Source organism: Hevea brasiliensis, chromosome 16 (assembly GCF_030052815.1).
Source record: "Hevea brasiliensis isolate MT/VB/25A 57/8 chromosome 16, ASM3005281v1, whole genome shotgun sequence".
Lineage (NCBI taxonomy): Eukaryota > Viridiplantae > Streptophyta > Magnoliopsida > Malpighiales > Euphorbiaceae > Hevea > Hevea brasiliensis.
Genome location: NC_079508.1, coordinates 45,801,610 through 45,819,699, shown reverse-complemented (window position 1 = coordinate 45,819,699; position 18,090 = coordinate 45,801,610). Strand labels below are relative to the sequence as shown.

Below are 18,090 nucleotides of genomic sequence, written 5' to 3'. Positions count from 1 at the left end.
TGAGTTTAGAAAATGTGATAATCACAGACTAAGTGCTCCGGCACGCCGTATAGCACGCCTTGCTCGGCTACACTGTAGACGAGTGAGGGGTGTTACATGCTTAGTAGTGTAATATAATATAAAAATAAACTAAATAATTAAAAATAAGGAAATTATACTATTTTTCCATACAGAATGTATTTTTGACAACTATTTGTAATATATTTAATTTAATGATTTTTATGTTCATTATTTATTAGTAAATTTTTAGGACTTACTTTAATGCCCTAGTAACCTATACAAGTTGACTGGACTGGATAAACGGGTAAACTGACACTGGATATCAAGTACCACGGGCAGTCATACCATCGGTCACATAATGTCTGCCAGGTGTGTAACAGAATGACTAAAAAGCCATAATATCAATTGGGCATAAAGCCACGTGTATCAAAGAGTAACAGAATAACCAAAAGCCATAAATCACAAAATGACAATAAAAGCCATAAATCACAGAATGGCACGAAGTCATAAGCAGTATTGCTAGTCAGAACCCTATTGGCATGCTAACCTATCCAAACCAATCATAACTAGACATACATGGACATATTAGCATCTTAGGTATTGGTCCTTTGTCTTTTGTATCATTGTAGTTACTATTCACAATACTATTCATACTAAATTTTGATTATTCTATAAATAATAGGAACACAAGTTCCAAATTCATGTTCATACCATATTTTGGTTTAAAAAGTTATTGGCAATGATTGCCAACCAAAATTCAAGTCCTCCTAGGAGCAATTAAAAAATTTTAGTTTTTGTAACTTAAGTTCACTATTACATTAGGCCAATCTACAGTGGAAATTTGGCTAACCTCTCTTCTTCAAATTTATTCCTTAAGGTCTTAACTTTAATTCTCTTTTTGAATAACTCCATTTAGAGTTTTGTAGCCCAAATTATGACATTTTTACCATAACTGGTCGAGTTAGTCAATGTCCAAAATTTTCTGGGGCAGTTTTGGTTCTGGCAATTTTAATGAGTTAATTTTGATTAGTAATTTGACTAGGTTAAACTCAGAATTAGGATTTCTATTCCTCATGAAAAATGTTCTAATATGTCTAACCTTTCCAATGGTTCAAGAATTAGGTCATTCTGACTTTCCTAGAATAAGTTATGGCCATTTGAATATTTACTGTTTATATATTCATTTTTCTAGGTTCAACATATGGTTACCCAGATTCAAGCCAATTTTAGATCACTTTGTGTTGGGTTTCTAGGCAGGGTCTGTTCATGAAAAATGTGGCATTATGTCCTTAGTTTCACTTTCAATTGGCCTTATACTAATTGAAGCTACACAACTCTATTTATAGCTGCCCAAACCTACTGGACTCAAAGTTTAGAATTTCAACACAAAGGAGTACTTCTCCTTTGAGCATTTCAATTCCAAAACCAACTTTATTTTAAGGTCAAACCACATTAAATGGTCACTAATTGACCTTGATAAAACCAATTAGGCATCAAAGCACAAAATCCCCAAATTCTCGTAAAACCTTAATTTATCATATTCTCAATCTCATGTCAATCACCTAATTACCATTACAATTCACATGTTTGCATTCATCAATACTCATAAACATATTTTTAATTCATCAAACACATCAATTCCTCACTACCTCAAGGTTGACTGAAATTTAGGGTTTTCATGGTGTACCAATTTCTTCAATTCTTTTCAATAAATTCTAACATAATTCAACTTAATTTCAATAATCAAAGAAGAGAGAGAATTAAATTTGCACTAACCTTACATTGAAGGATTTCCAAGCTTGCCAAACCTTTACTTTTTCTATTTCTTTTTCCTACTAATCACTCCTCTAAGAGAAAATATGATATTTTTGTGTTGGAGACTAGGGTTTTTATGGTGAAAAGTGAAGGAAAAATCAAGCTTAAGAAGTTAACAATGGTGGATGGGTGATAGAAGAATGGTTCGGCCAACTTGTGGGAGAGGAGAAAGATGACTAGTTTTTATTTCATTTAGTTTCCTTTTTATCCTTTTATAGTGTTTGTTAAATTTTAATTGGGTAGAGATTTTAATTGCATCATTATGACATCATGCATATGTCATAATTAAAATTTTAATTTCATTTTTTTTATTTTCTTTTCTTCTTTCTTTTACTCATTTCTAATTAAATTTTTATCAATATTTATTCATATTTTATAACATAATTCTCATTTAATTAAATGGACATGTTGGTCAAAAATTAACTCTGAGGATAAAATGACCAAAATGCCCTTCGTTGTGTTCACCGACTTATAATTGTCTGTATCGATTAACATGAATTTTCTTGTATTTTCTTGGTATTTTATTGTCATCTAAACCTTATAAATTCCTTCAATTACTTCTCAAATAATTATTTCATAGGGTTTTCTACGGGTTTGGAGTTGGCAACTGTCTTCACAATCGCTTTCTGTTAGGGTTATTCATCGCCAGAGCTTCAGCTCATTTAACCTATTTGCATTTCATTTCTTTAATTTCTCTTTAATTTTTCTTAGTCATTATTTAGGTTACTTATGACTCATCACTCTAGTTTAAATATAATTCCAGACATTCTGGCTGTCCGGACAGACATTGATCACCGGAACAGTAGAATGTACGGACTACCTAAAGTGAGGGCGTTACATAATTTATGTGGCTCAACCCTCAAATCTACCAATAAAGTCCATACTTCACTCTTTGGAATTGGAATTTTAGATACATCTAAGTTGTTGAGTTCATAATAGTTTGAGCCACATTATCAAGTTCCTCTTTCAAGCAGAGGATTTCTTCATAAATAATAGATTTTTTAACCTTCTTAGTTTTGGATTCACTTAGAGCTTCAAATTGTGGTTGATATCTTATTATTGTTTCAGAAGATGGTACCATCTTCAATGTCATCACGTGTCAAAATTTTCCAAAGATGCCTCATTTTGAGATACCATGAAATCAATCTCATCTATTATATTTGCTAAAGTACCATTAGAAATATCTCCTCGATTGTTAGCTCTTCTTTGTCTCATCTATACTGCAATTTCAACTTTCTTTCTAGTAGCCCTATATTTTCCATAGAACAAATTTGTTGCTTCAACTATATTCTAAAAGTTGAAACCAAAGTAATTAATATTTTGTGTACATATATAACCATTCATTTATGTATTTATCTCACTTGCAAGCTCTCCCTCTCTTCCTCTATCTTCTCTTACATTTCTCTATTTATATGTACTTAAAAGAATTTTATTAGATATAAGATTTTTCTAATAAAGGAGAAATTTATTTATTTATTTTTATTTTATTATTGAGAATAGTTTAGGAAGTGAAAATAAATGAATTTCAATTATGAAAGTATGCCAAACATAAATTACATGAAATTCAATTGAATTATAAATTTTAAGTTGTGTTTTAATTCATTTTTAATTCGAAAAAAAGCTATAAATTTTTTAATTAATTTGAACTAATCATTATAATTATTTTTTTCGAGGAACACTAACTTTTTAATCCAATAAAAAAATGATGAGAATAAAAACCATTAGGAATTAAAACCCAACAATCTAGAGCTTGTAATAATCAAGTGCAAGCCTGAAACTTTTCCCTCTAGTTGTCAAGAGGGAAAGAAAGCTTATATTTTTTGTTGGTTTCTTCCTTCAAGTGTCTTCCGCTTCCCTCTACCTTTAGTGGTCTCCCTTCCTCCTTCAGATTAGGAAAAGGTCTTCCTCTTCCAGCCCAGACTATGAGGTATACCCTCCTCGCCTCTGGGTCAGGTGTAAATATATTATGTTTGTGGTTTTTTTTCTAGCGGTTTCTTAGGTAAAGGGTTCTTGGCCTGAAGATGTGTGTTCTCTTGCTTATGTTTTCTTCTAGGTTTCAATATGTTATTACTCTATGTGAAAGAAAATTGTACCATAACTAGCCTTAGGGTGCTAAGTTAGTAATTTTAAATTTTATAACCCTAAATTTCATGCAACATGCATAAACTCTTTATACTATTGCAAAAATACTTAGATTAGGCCATAATCAATTGCTAACAAGCCTAATTTGCCATAAGAAAACAAAACCCCTAAATTCCTACAAGTTAGAGTTTAGGGAGATTCTTACCCCAATAGGCGCAGAATCAAATTCTAACCACCTAATCTGGCGAGTGAAGCCACCAAGTGTTGGCTTTCTAGCTTGTCCACATAAGCTCCTTGATCAAAGCTCCCTTAGATCAAGCAAAGTCCCTCTTTAGATCTCCAATTGGTTCGGCCAAGTATGAAAAAAGACAAGGAGAAAGTTTTCATGGTCTTTGACAATTGGAACTAGTGAGAAATAATTTCTCTAAGCTTAATTCAAGAGTGCAACACTTGAATCTCTTGAATTTGAGCAAGGAAGGAAGAAAGGAATTCTTTAGCTAAGATGAGAGGAGAATTTGGCCAAAGAGAGAAATACGAGGAAGAAGACAACTTTTTCTTCCTTTAATATTTATCTTAAATTTCTTTAATTAAAATTAATTTGACATTTGTCACCATTTGATTCAAAATCAAATGATGTTTCCAATCTTGATTGGTCCATATGTCAACCATTAATCTTAATCAAGAAATTAAATCTTGATTAATTAGTATTCTAAATACTAATTAATTATTTAATTAATTAATCATTAATTAATTAACATTTTTCTTCCCATTTTTACCAAGTCAAAAGGTCAAATTGTCAAATTTTGAAATAGTCAAACTAGTCAAAATTTATTTTCTTCCTTAAGCTTAATTCTTCAAGTTTATATTTAAACACTTTAAATATTAATTTGAATACTTTCATAGGCAAATTTAGTTTTAAGTCGTACTAGGGACTTTACAATTTTATTGTAAACTAAATTTATTTAATTTAATTAATTTATTAAACTATTTAATTAATTAATCAAATTAATCTTGCTTTGATCAAATTGCTCTTATGTGTGTAACTTATTAGGTTTATTACTAATTTGCACTGAGAATAATATTAACTATTTAATATTATTGGAATCATTCCAAATTTAAAATAAAATTCTCTTTTCATTTAAGTTCTTATAAATCATTGTTGACTACCTAGTTAGTTCTAAATTAATTTCCCAATTCATGAACATTGATCGTACGTACCATGCACTAGAATCTCCCCGTAATAAAATCCTAATTCCAACGAGAGTCATGGTTTACATCAAACTCTTTTGATTAGATTCATATGTCTTCTTTTAATTTTAATTCTTGATTAATAAGACTTTTCCTGTTAAAAACTCTTTTCTAACTAAGTCTATCTGTTCTGGCTAGAAACTTGAATTCACCAAAAATAATTAAATGGACATAGAATTTTATCCCTATTGACTTAGGGTAACAGATCCCATTTTGATTAACACCTATCTCCATATATAACTAGTCGGAACCAATACATGCCCAAACACCCATACATAGTACAAGTGTGAAAATAGTATCAAACTCAAACCACTTATACACAAGATAACTGTATTATCTCAGGTTAGGGGATTATATACATTATTATGATCTATACGACTTTATATTGACAAGAGTAAACTCCATGTACATGTCATCTTTTGTCACTGATTCGACCTACTTATCTTATAAGTGCTCACCATATTTGTCTTATATCATAAGGCTCACTATTCCATCTTATTAGTATCTCATACTAATCCATTGACACAAACATAAGTGACAATTATTCTGGATAAGTCATGCCCAATGAAGTATTCTTGATTGTGAACCGAATTTATAATACTTGCATTATAATATTTTGTCACTCATATTTTTAACAACTTAAGAATAGAATATCCAACAAGATATCAAAGGACTTTTCAATTAATTTCAAATCATTCAAATTTAAAAGAAAATAATATTTGTCATTAAATGGGAATAAATATTTATAAGATACAATACAATAATATACTCTTGGGCATACTAACACTATGGAGGGTTATTAATTATTGAGGCTTGAAAATCTCCTAGTCACATGCTTATCCTTTTTCATGGACGGCAAACGTCAAGGCTAAAGGAGACTGAGAATGCTAGCGAGCCTTGCTCAAGCCATCCTCCTATGTCGAGGAACTCTAGTCTTCATTTGTAGTTTTTCACTTTTTGGTTCCTAGGGCTAGTTTCCATGGCTTCGGGCTCTCAATGTTGACTATTGATGAATCCTTACTGTGCTTCTTTTAGCTTTAGGAAAGGCTTTCTTTTGGGGTTTCATTCTTCCATCTCCCTACTTGCTTAACATTGCTCTTCTTGGTGTTTGGAAGCTTCCCCGGTAATGGCCTTCGGCTCTTTTGACAGTGGCACACCTGCTATCCCCCCTTTGTGCTTCGGTGTTTATCCTATCCTTTCTAGGATGTGTTGTATAGGATGAGACTAGTTATGGGCTATAAGTTTGGGCTTAATTTTAGGATTTTTTTTTATTATTATCGTACTCCTACTAATCAAATGTTCTTATCTTTACCTTTGGAAAAAAAAGAAAATTATTATTTAATTCTTATATTTTAACGAAATTAACTATTTGGTTCTTGTATTTTGAAAAATATATTATTTAGTCCTTATATTTTATTTTCATTAAATTATTTAGTCTGTTCGTCAAATTTTCCTTTATTCATGCTATTCAAACTATTTTTAGTCCTTCTATTTTAAGAAAACTAATTAGTTGATCCCTATATTAAAAAACACTAATATTTAATCTCTCTATTTTAGTAAAACTAATTAGTTGGTCTATGTATTTTGAAAATTATATTATTGGATAAAAATATAAATTTTATTATGTGAAGGCTAAATCTGAATTTATATATATTTTTTAATTTCTAATTTTTTAGACATCATTTTTATGTTTTCTTTATTGAGAAATAATTTTCTTTGATTACTTATAAATTTAAGGAAATTAATTAACTTTTTTGTATAGATAGCTTATACTATTTTTATTAACAGATGAAAACAAAGAGAGAATGAGGGGAGAATGGTGCAGGCATAAAAGAGAAAAAAACATGGAGAAAAAAAAAAGGAAGATAAGAGAGATAAAAGAGAAATGATTAGGGTAATTAGGTTTAAAAATAATTATGAGATTAAATAATTAATAAAGTTAAATTATAAAGATTAACTAATGTATTTTTTTTTAAAATATAAGTATTAATTAATTAATTTACTAAAATAGAGAAATTAAATAGTAATTTGATCAATATTGACTAATAAAAAAATTAAAGAAGAGACTAAGTAATTTAATAGAAGTAAAATATAAGGTTTAAATAATATATTTATGAAAAATAAAGATTAAGTAATTAGTTTTTATTAAATTAAAAGAATTATACAGTAATTTATTAAAAAAAAATCGGGTTCAAGTACAAGCTGCACGGGAAATCACGGATTCTGATCCGAAACCGAACCATGACCACAACCCAGCGGCACCCTACCCTACAAAATTGGGGACACGAACCCGACCAACCAATCCACAGTCCAATAACTTTAAACGCGCAACTGGGGAACTTCATCGCCAACCGCGCTCGGTCCCACCGTCACGGGAGATCGGCTATGGCCGCTTCCTCCGCCGGAGATCCTCTTTCATCCTTACGCCCTACACCTTTAGTATTCTCTTCCGATTCCCCGCCGAGACTCTCTCTCACTCCCGATCAGATTAAGTATTGCTCTGAGGCTCTCCAATTCTTCAGAGAGAAGCTACGCACTCCCGACCGAATCACTGAAGAGTTCGCTCATTTGCAGGTTCGAAGTGAATTTTTTTTCGTGAAATTTATCCTTTTTATTGTTTGAGCTATCAAGGGTTTTTCATGTAAACGTTTTGGAGTTTTCAATGCTTGTTTGCTGAGACACATAGAGCAAGTAAAAGTATAATTAAAATTAAAGCGAGAACTTTTTTGGTTTCTTAGCAACTGGAAATGGAGTTTCAGAATAGCTCTTTTAAGACCTTTATATGTATAGAAATAGAAGCCATATCACTAGCATTAATGTGTGTTTAAATAGGTAAGTAATGTGTATTGATTCCCTATTACAAGTGCAGGAGGTACTTGCAGTGCACATCGAAAAAATTGGGTTAAGGACCTCATGCTGCTCTTAATTGAATATCTGTAAATGGGATTCTTATTGAAGCGTGAAGAACTTAATCTTGTTTTATAAGTTGTTCGATGATGTAGAAATGTATTCAATTCTTTTTTGATTTCAGGGTACTAGGATAACACCATCTCAGATGGCTAGAAGCTGCAAAGTGGCTTTTGATAGCGTCAACATAAGCAAGAACCGCTATATGGATGTGGTACCTTGTAAGGATTAGTTAACAAATTTTCTCTTGTCATATCATTACTGGAGATGAACACTGCTGATGAACATTCTTTTATGTTATCAATTTCAGTTGACCAAAATAGGGTTATTCTTAATCCATGCAAGGATTATAGACCATCTGCCAAGGGATATATAAATGCAAGCTTCATCACGGTGAACATTTACTTACCCTATTGTTGTTTATTTTGTCTTTCAATGGAAACCCATATGAGGTGCTTGAATCAGATTCCTGCTTGTGACCATTCAGAGATTTTTCTCTTTGCAGACTTCTTCATCTGAAAGCATTACTCAGTTTATAGCCACGCAGGGTCCACTGCCACACACCTTTGAGGATTTTTGGGAGATGGTAATCCAGTATAATTGCCCTGTGATTGTGATGCTTACTCGTCTGGTTGACAATTACAAGGTACTTAAGTTTCTTAAGTTGAATTACAAATATAATTTAATGTAATTCATATATATATATATATATATATAATTACTCCTAAAGCAGTTGATATAGGATATGTTGCTTCAATTTTAAATATGCTGCATCTATTCATTTTGAGATTTGTTACTTAATTTGTATTTTAATGTTTTATTGGATTAGCTGTCTTTTTCGAATTTTGTTCATAAGTTCTAAATACTTGGAAACATTTTTAGAAAATTGATATCTTGCAAATATCAGTTAACTGTAAAATTCCATTTCACATTTCTTGTTCAAAGGAACCGAATATTAATACATTACTTTCAAGGTTGTGCATATTTAGATCTTGTTATCATTTTTTATCACTTCTCAATTTGAGTTGTTTTTGCAGACTGAAAAATGTGGAGACTATTTTCAAGCAGAAGATGGTCCTAGAGATTTTGGAAATATATGTGTAGTTACTAAATGGATGAAAACTACTAACACTTCATTAGTGTTGCGCAACTTGGAGGTGGGCTACAAAGAGGTTAGTTTTATTATCAATCAACTGGAGTATTTTTTATGGTGATACGCGAGTTCTTTAGGCAAGTGAAAAATGAGAAAATATCTTGCGAGGTATGGTTTGTGTGATGCAGTCAAGGAAAACTAAATTTGGGAATTATTTTTTTCTAATTTTTAATTGTAAAGTGAAGATCTTGCATTTTGATTTTATATTATAATTAGGAAGTTTAGCTTTCTATTATTCAAGAAATTTAATTAGGGAGTAGTATTTTAATTATTTAGGAATTCTATTGTTTAGAATTTCCTAGCTAGTGTTGGTTTTGTAATCCTAGTTAGATTGGATCAGTATTTTCTTATTTTGAAATTTCTAAACATAGTGTTAGTAGGATTAATATTATACTATCAATACCTATATCATCTCAGTATTTTATTAGAAAACTTATTATGATTATTATTGATAATTGAGAATTAATAAAATTTGATAATTTTATTCCATGCCCTTTTGAGTGTTCTTTGTTGTTTTATGTCAGTCTGATTTGTCAAAATGCAAATAATGCAGATAAATTTTCTTCTAATTATCCTTCCAATGATCAACTAACTGTTTTTTGTATGTCTCAGAGTGTGTGTATAATTTGATAAATGACATACTAGTAAAAGCATATCTTTTGGTTGCACATGTTGTCTTTAAGGAATTAATGTCATAGACTGTTGTGGATATCTAGACGTGTATGTCATTTTACTATAGTGCAAAATGTGGCTTTAGGTTTAGAAAATCATGCAGCGATAGATATTGGAATCCTGAAAGGAGCTGAAATGGTAAGTAAAGCAAATTACAAGTCTTTTGTGTTATCGATGAAAGAGGTGGAGGTCGTTTCATTTGGATCCACATTTTTTCTCACTTTTTAAATTTGGATCCACATTTTTTCTCACTTTCAAATGTCTCTATGGACATGCTATGATAAGATGCTTATCTTTCCTTGAGCAAATCATCAATAAATCCAGTCTCTTCTAAATCTGGACAGATATGAGATAACCTTAGTGAGGTGATATAGGTTGCATTTCTAGGGAGAAATGCCATATTTAAACCATTGTGAACTGTGGCGGCTTAAGAAGGGAGAATAATTAATTTTGGTATTTTTATTATTTTTTGGTAAGTATGCTTATTTTGATTCAGGTACTTGTATTCTTTACCTTATTGGTTGTGATTATGGCTAGGGATTGTGTTGTAGCTATATTATATTTGAAGTCAGAAAGTGGCTGAATATCAATATTGCTAGGTGAATAGTGTTTAACATCAAAGGACGGTTTTCAGCAACGTAGAAGCCTTGTTGTTGATGTTTTGGAGGTGATTTAATGGTTCTAAGACAAACAGAATGTGGAGACTAAGGGAAATTGTTGTAAGTGGTAAAGTTGGAAGGTTTCCATTGCCCCTAAATTGTTCGAATCTCTGGTCTAGAGGAGGATGGTAGGAATAATTTTCTTATTTTTAAACAAATATTGCTTCTACGATTGATTTGGGAGTGGGATAGTTTGGAACTACTCAATATTTTAGGATAGCAATAGCATGGGAGTTACTTTTAGATGGTTCAGAGCTTTTGATGAAGAAAATGGTGGATCATAGGAGGAGTTCTTTCTTTCGGTGTTAATTGGCTGTGTTTGATGTGATGAAGGCAAGGAACTTCACAAGTCATGTCAACTTAAAATTAGTCTTATTGTTACATTTGCCACCTTTGCTTCACCTGGGTAGGAGATGGCTGGTGTGAAGAATTGTAGATAGCTGATGTGAAGAATTGTAGGCCACTCATTTCAGTGGGAATACTAATAAAATAGTGGCACAGGCTACAGGTGCTATCTATGCTGAAGGCTTTAATTATAGTGGTGCTTTTACGAATGTAAAAATTGAAGATATGTATAAAATAATGTCCTAGGTGCTGTCATGAATATTGATGGCTGTAATTGGAGAGGTCCTTTGACAAAAATGAAGAGCTTTTCTTTTGATAGAGATGGGTATGATTTAAATATTGTTGTTGTGGCTGATGCATGGGTATGATGGCTTTAATTATAGAGGTGCTTTTACAAATGTAAAAAACTTAAAGATAAAATAATGTCCTAGGTGCTGTCATGAATGTTGATGGCTGTAATTGAAGAGGTCCTTTTGACCAAAATGAAAGGCTTTTCTTTTGATAGAGATGGTATGATTTAAATATTGTTGTCATGGCTGATACATGGGTATCATTTAATTATTTAAACGTTCATCTTGAGCATGTTAATCTTATATTAAATATAACCTAAATTGAATAAGAAAAGTAATTTGACAAATGTGAAAGGCTTTTCTTTTGATGGAGATCTGCATGATTCAAAATATTGTCCTTGTGGCTAATGTATGTGTATGAGCTACATATGATTTAAAAATGCTACTTCTATGGTTTCAAAAAAAAAAATGTTACTCCTATAACTTTTCACCTTTAGCCTGTGAATCTCATAATAGATACAACCTAAATTCAGTAAGAAAAGTAATAGAGAACAAGGACAAAACTAAACTGAAAAATAGAATGGAAAATTAAAAAAAAAAAAAAAAATCTTGAATGTATGTTTATTAAAAGAAAATAATTATAAAACATCATATAGAAATATTAATCCTCACTGTAAATCCCATTCAATTACTGTGCTATGCATTCTCGAGATTGATGAAAATGTATTGTACTAACACTAACAGTTATATACGTGCTAACTTTATTATTTCCTTGATCATTTTCGCTCAAGATTTTTCATTTGCATATTTGAAATTAAGGTTTAAAAATTAGTACACATGCTTGATGCTTCATATGTAGTGAGATATTGCCCTACAAAATAATGATCTGTAATTTCCATTGATAATGTGAATGTGTGAACTGAAACCAAACAAAATTTACATGTAGTAACACTAATAGTCAAATGCCCTTAAATGTGCTAGCTTCATTATCCTTCAAGCTTAGTATTTTCACCTGCATATTTAAGGTTTATTTCTAATTTTGATGATAGTTTAGCTCGCATGCATTCTTTTCGCTTAAGAATTAGAAAATAAGTTTATCACCTTATCAATCCAAATATTGATTTGTGAGTTCTTTTTCCTCTGTTATGTTGGTTGCAGTCAGAGAAGCCACCCATGTCCATTTTGCATGTTCAGTACCCTGAATGGCCTGATCATGGAGTTCCCAAGGACACAGTTGCTGTGCGGGAAATCTTCAAAAGAGTGTACCAAGTACCACCCAATCTTGGCCCAGTAGTTGTCCACTGCAGGTTCACCTGATGTCTCTTGTTTTCTGTGATGCCAAGTGAACACTGACCCACATATATCTGAGACAATGTTTCTCTTGTTCAGTGCAGGTATTGGTAGGACTGGAACGTACTGCGCTATTCACAATACAATCCAGAGAATCCTTGTTGGAGACATGTCTGCTTTAGATCTTGCTAATACCATAACCATTTTTAGGTCCCAGCGAGTTGGGATGGTTCAAACTATGGTATGGTATTTTTTATACCTTTTCTTAAGCTTCGATTTTCTTAATTCATTTATGTGGGTTTCTAAAAATTTTGAATGCCAATTTCAGTATGCTGACCTATTGGCATGTTTTCCCTAATACCATGAAAAGCGTAAATGCATAATGAAAGTATAGTTCTATTGCTGAAGACATCATTGACAAATTTTTGTGAATTACCTAGTAATCAAATCAGAAGCAATGGTATATCACTCCTGAACAAAGCCCTGGAAAAATTAAAAAAAAAGTAAGAAATTGAAAAGATTTTTTCCATTGTTTGACTGGGTTCACTGAGAAAAGCTTTTGACAAATTTAATCAAATAACTGACTTGAGTTTGGACGATGATCTTCTCAGCAGCTAAATTCCTTGTTTCATTGTCAAATTTGCAAGAAAAGGGTGAAAAGAGAGAGAGAGAGAGAGAGAGAGAGAGAGAGACAATTCATAGTAAATATATCAAATTTACTAAAATTCATTTTATGTTTAATTTTCTTATGACCTGATATCTTATTATTCTACTGTTGCAGTTTCTTTGTATCTCTTCATGGCTTTCTTCTCACTTCTTCCCCACATATCCCACCCTTTCCCTTCTTTCATTTTCCTTTTTGGGTTTTGATGGGGATGGTGGGAGGCATTATTTCATCCTTTGTTGTTACTAAACAGGGAAACAAGGGCATTAAATTTTTTGTTAGTTTTATTTTTGAAGTACCATTTCCCCTATTGTTTATTAAGTCCTCCCTAAGTTCTATTGCTTGTCTGGTTAAATTCACCATCTACAGGAGCAATATTTTTTCTGCTATAAAGCTATCGTTGATGAACTAGAAGACCTCATCTCAGAATGCAATAGTTGAAGGACCTCAAAAATGGTATGTTTCTATTGAAATGTGTGTCTTATAGATTATGCTTTGTATCACATGGATCACACTTCAACCACACAATCATTATTTCATTTATTTATGGCTTTCATTTGTTTCCTTGGTGTTCCTTGTTTGTTCTAGCGTACCATATGGAATCACTGTTGATTCAGCTAGTACTTCTTATGTCTTTTATGGCAGCAACCAGGTTAGTAAGCGGCATGTGGTGTTGAAAAATGATGGATTAAATGCGACAGCTGCTTGCTCACTTCTTATAATCAGGGCTGGACAAATGCAAAATGATGATGATTCAATGTTTTTGTCGCACTCCTACAGCAGCTAGATGCTTGGTTAAATGACCAATTCTGTATTCTTGAAACCTCTGCTTTAGTCCCTGTTAATAGGATGATGCAAATCATCTATAAATGAATAGAATTGTAGTCCCTGCAGGATTACTTCCTCATGTTTTCCAGATTGGATATGCTAAATCAAGCAGCCTTGGGCTTGTGAGGCTAATGCTCCAGGTTGATTTTTCCCATAAAATGTCAACTGTTGAATTGCCCAGTTCTCAATTCTATTATTTGTGAGATTGTTAATGTTGGGATCAGAAAGTCTCAGTAAGATTGCTTGAGGTTTGATCTAATATATATTTTTGTAATTCCAATTTTAGAATTAAAAATTTATTACATATCTATCTATCTATACAAAGTAGGCAAAGTTTTCTTGGTGTTTTCAGAGGGACAAATTTTCTCTTGGTATTGTCACGTCACTTACTATATAGAGATTATTATGTTTTATAATTATAGTAATTATTATCTTTTATGCTAAGTATGTAATTCTATTTTTTATTTAATTCTCTTTTTATTTTCTGTTTAAGTATTTTTATTATTATCATTGTTACCTCAATTTCCAATGATATCTATATCCATCTATGTATAAATATAAAGCAGGCATAGTTTTTATTGGTGTTGTCATGTGGGCAGGGTCTGTTGGTATTGCCATGTGGCACTTATCATATAGAGATTATTATATTTTATAATTGTAATAATTATTATCTTTTATGCTAAGTATTTAATTCTATTTTTTTATTTAATTCTCTTATTATTTTTCTTTTTAAACATTTATTATTATCATTGTTACCTCAATTTTCAGTGATATCTAAATTTATCTATATAAAACAGATAAGGTTTTTCTTAGTGTTTACATGTGGATAGATCTTCTTTTGGTGTTGCTAAATGGTATTTACCGTATAGGGATTATCATGTTTTATGATCATAGTAATTATCATCTTTTGTGCTAACTATTTAATTTCATTTTTTATTTTATGTTCATTTTATTTTCTTTTTAATTATTTTTATTATTGTCATTGTTACCTTAATTTTCAACGATATCTATATCTATCTATCTATGTACATAAGACATTATTTTTAATTAGGCATTATTTTTCTTAGTGTTGCCATGCAAACAGATTTTCTCTTGATGTTGTCTAACGGTACTTACAATATAAAGATTATTATGTTTTATAATTATAATAATAGTAATTATTATCATTTATATTATGTATTTAATTTTACTTTTTATCTTATTCTATTTTTATTTCCCTTTTTAAGTATTTTTTATTATTATATTTGTTATCTCAATTTTTATGACTAGATGATTGAAAATATTTGATATATTTAATTAATATTTATTTAATTGTTAAAATTTTATAAATTTCTTATTTAATGTATCTTAAATTTTATATAATTAGTGTATAATTTACATAATATTATTTAAATAGTCTCATATTGTTGTACTAGAAAAATATTATTTAATTGCTTATTCAACTCTAAAAATTTTACAATCAACTTTAAATATAATAAAATGTATTAATTGGCAATATTATATTTAAAATGAATTTATTGTAATTTTTTAAATGTAAGTCTATTTTATATGTTTTATTTTGCTTTTTATTTATATAATTTTTAATTATTTGGGATAGTAATGTGAGTTTATATTAATAATTATTTCTTTTAATATTTTATATATTTTTAATGCATTTAAGAGATATGCCTTTTAATAATTTATATAATATGAAATTTATATTTATTATATTATAATTAATTTTAATTATAAATATAAATATATTAACAATTAAAATACTAAAATTTAAAAATTAATAGATTCACGTGCTTTTGGACAGGCATTTAGGTAGTTATATTATAAAAAGTAGTCACGCGGATTATTTAAAAGTTTTTCTTCTCTCTTTTATATATATTTAATAAATTTTAATTTAATTTAATATTATTTAATTTTTATTTATCTTATATTAATATGCATAAAATAATCATATTTCTAATTATATATATATATATATTGAATTATATATATATAATAAATTATGAGAAAATTTAATAAAATTTTATTTACGTAATTATAGTAAACGAAAAATTTATATTAATATTTAATTTTCATTGTTTTCTTTATATTTTTTATATTACAACTAATAAATAATTAATATATTATTTTTTTTAATATTAATAATTTATATTGTTTTTATTATTGTTTTAGAAAAATATTTGAATTAAGATATTTGTATGTATGCATGCTAAGTGACAATTTATTTATAAAATATAATTTATTTAATTTCATTAAATTTTTTATTAATTAATTATTTAATTATTTTAAATTATTATTAAATTATTAATTCTTCATTAAGTTACAAACTATTTAATTATTACTTTTTTAATATTATAATAAATAATTATTATTATTATTAGTATATATTTATTCTATATATCTATAATTTTATGTAGTGCACACACATTTTTTTTCCTTTCACATTATCTTTATGCTTTTCAAATGGCTAGTTTTATTTTTTAAAAATAATATTAATATTATTAAAGAAAGATAATAATTAAATATATTATTTTTTTAATATATTAAAATAATATAAAAAAAATCTCAATATTTTAAAATATAAAAATAATCATATTATTTAATCAATCTTAAATTATTTTATATTTTTAATCAATATTTTTATTATAATATTATATCTTTTACATAAAAGTAATAAAATTAAATATAAAATAATTAATAATAAAAATAAAATATTATTTATATAAAATATAAAAATATTTATATATTAAAATTATTGTTTAACATAAAGAAAGCATGCTAGCTGTAAATTAAAAAAAACAAAAAAATGGTAGCCGGCGGTCAATGCTTGAATAGATGCCATATGTCTTCCTTGTCCCCATAAATTCTAGCAGCTGCTTTTTAGGACTCACTGCAAAAACCCTTAAATTTTTTTTTTCCTCCTCCAAATCCATTCTCTCTTCAATTCGGTAATTTAAAAAAAAAAAATAATTATAATAGTTCGATTCTTGATTTGAATGTTATAGTTAGGCCGAACCCTTGAATGAAATTAGGACCCATCATCTTATAAGAATAAATTTTAATAATTATTAAATTAAATATTTATATTAAAATTTATATAAAAATAATTAAAAAATATATAATAAATATATAAATATATATATAAATATTTAATTTAATGATTATTAAATTTATTTTCATATGAACTCAAATTTTTTATAACCTCTTCCTTCAACTTAATTTAAAATTTATTAAATAGTATCGGTTTTCATAATCTATCTCATTTTCAATTGATGCCGTAAAAGAAATATATTGTAAATTTTGTTTTAATTCTCTAATCTTGACTTGAAGTTTAACCAACACCTCCATGACAAGTTGAACTTAGTTGTTACAAATTCATGAACTAACAATAATTGAACTATGCTTGATTTTCTTTTCATATTCATCAACTTAATTTAGAACTAAATACAAATTTGTTTGCCTTTGGAGAGAAAAATGAGAATGAAGTTTCCTTATTATAATTTTAGTTTAATTTGATATAATGAATTAGTAAATAAATGATTTTCATTGATGTATTACCAAATTTAAATTATTAATATAAAAAGTGCAATTTTGCTAAATAATTGTGGCTGAATTTTTTTAAAAATTTTATCATGAATTTCAATTATAAATTATAAATAATTTTTTTTTGAAAAATTAATATACACAGAGATTGATAGCAGAGAATAATATGCATTTCATATCCATCTATGTCGAGGCCAAAACTTATGACATTTCATGAATGTGATTAACTATATGTCATCACATTAAAATGCCAATGGATAAACTAAATTTATATTAACTAATATGTTAATTATATTTTTGTTAAGTATATTATTTATAATTATTATTTTTATAATTTTATTAATAACATTTAATTTTTAATTATTCTTTATTAACAATAAATTATATTTATTATTTTTATATAAAAAAATTAAAATATATTTTTATTAATAGTTAATTCATTAAATGAATTTTTTTTTAGCATTTAAGCCAACCCTAAGACAAATTTGAGTATATAATCCATAATTCCATAATTAAAAGTTTGTATTATTATTTTTTTTTTAGAAAGAGTTTGTATTTAGTTGGAGTTTAGTTAATTAAAAAAATATCAAAACTAGTAAA

At 28.6% G+C, this 18,090-nt stretch overlaps 1 protein-coding gene across 1 annotated transcript; it reads left to right on the top strand.

The window, feature by feature from the left end:
* The first annotated feature begins 7,366 nt into the window (after window positions 1-7,366).
* LOC110670771 (protein-tyrosine-phosphatase PTP1) lies at window positions 7,367-14,233 on the top strand. The gene is made up of 9 exons (XM_021832943.2): window positions 7,367-7,719; window positions 8,177-8,273; window positions 8,363-8,445; window positions 8,558-8,698; window positions 9,090-9,224; window positions 12,330-12,478; window positions 12,561-12,702; window positions 13,495-13,581; window positions 13,771-14,233. The coding sequence occupies exons 1-8, from the start codon at window positions 7,387-7,389 to the stop codon at window positions 13,564-13,566; spliced, it is 1,152 nt and encodes a 383-aa protein (XP_021688635.2). The 5' UTR covers window positions 7,367-7,386; the 3' UTR covers window positions 13,567-13,581; window positions 13,771-14,233.
* Window positions 14,234-18,090: the final 3,857 nt, after the last annotated feature.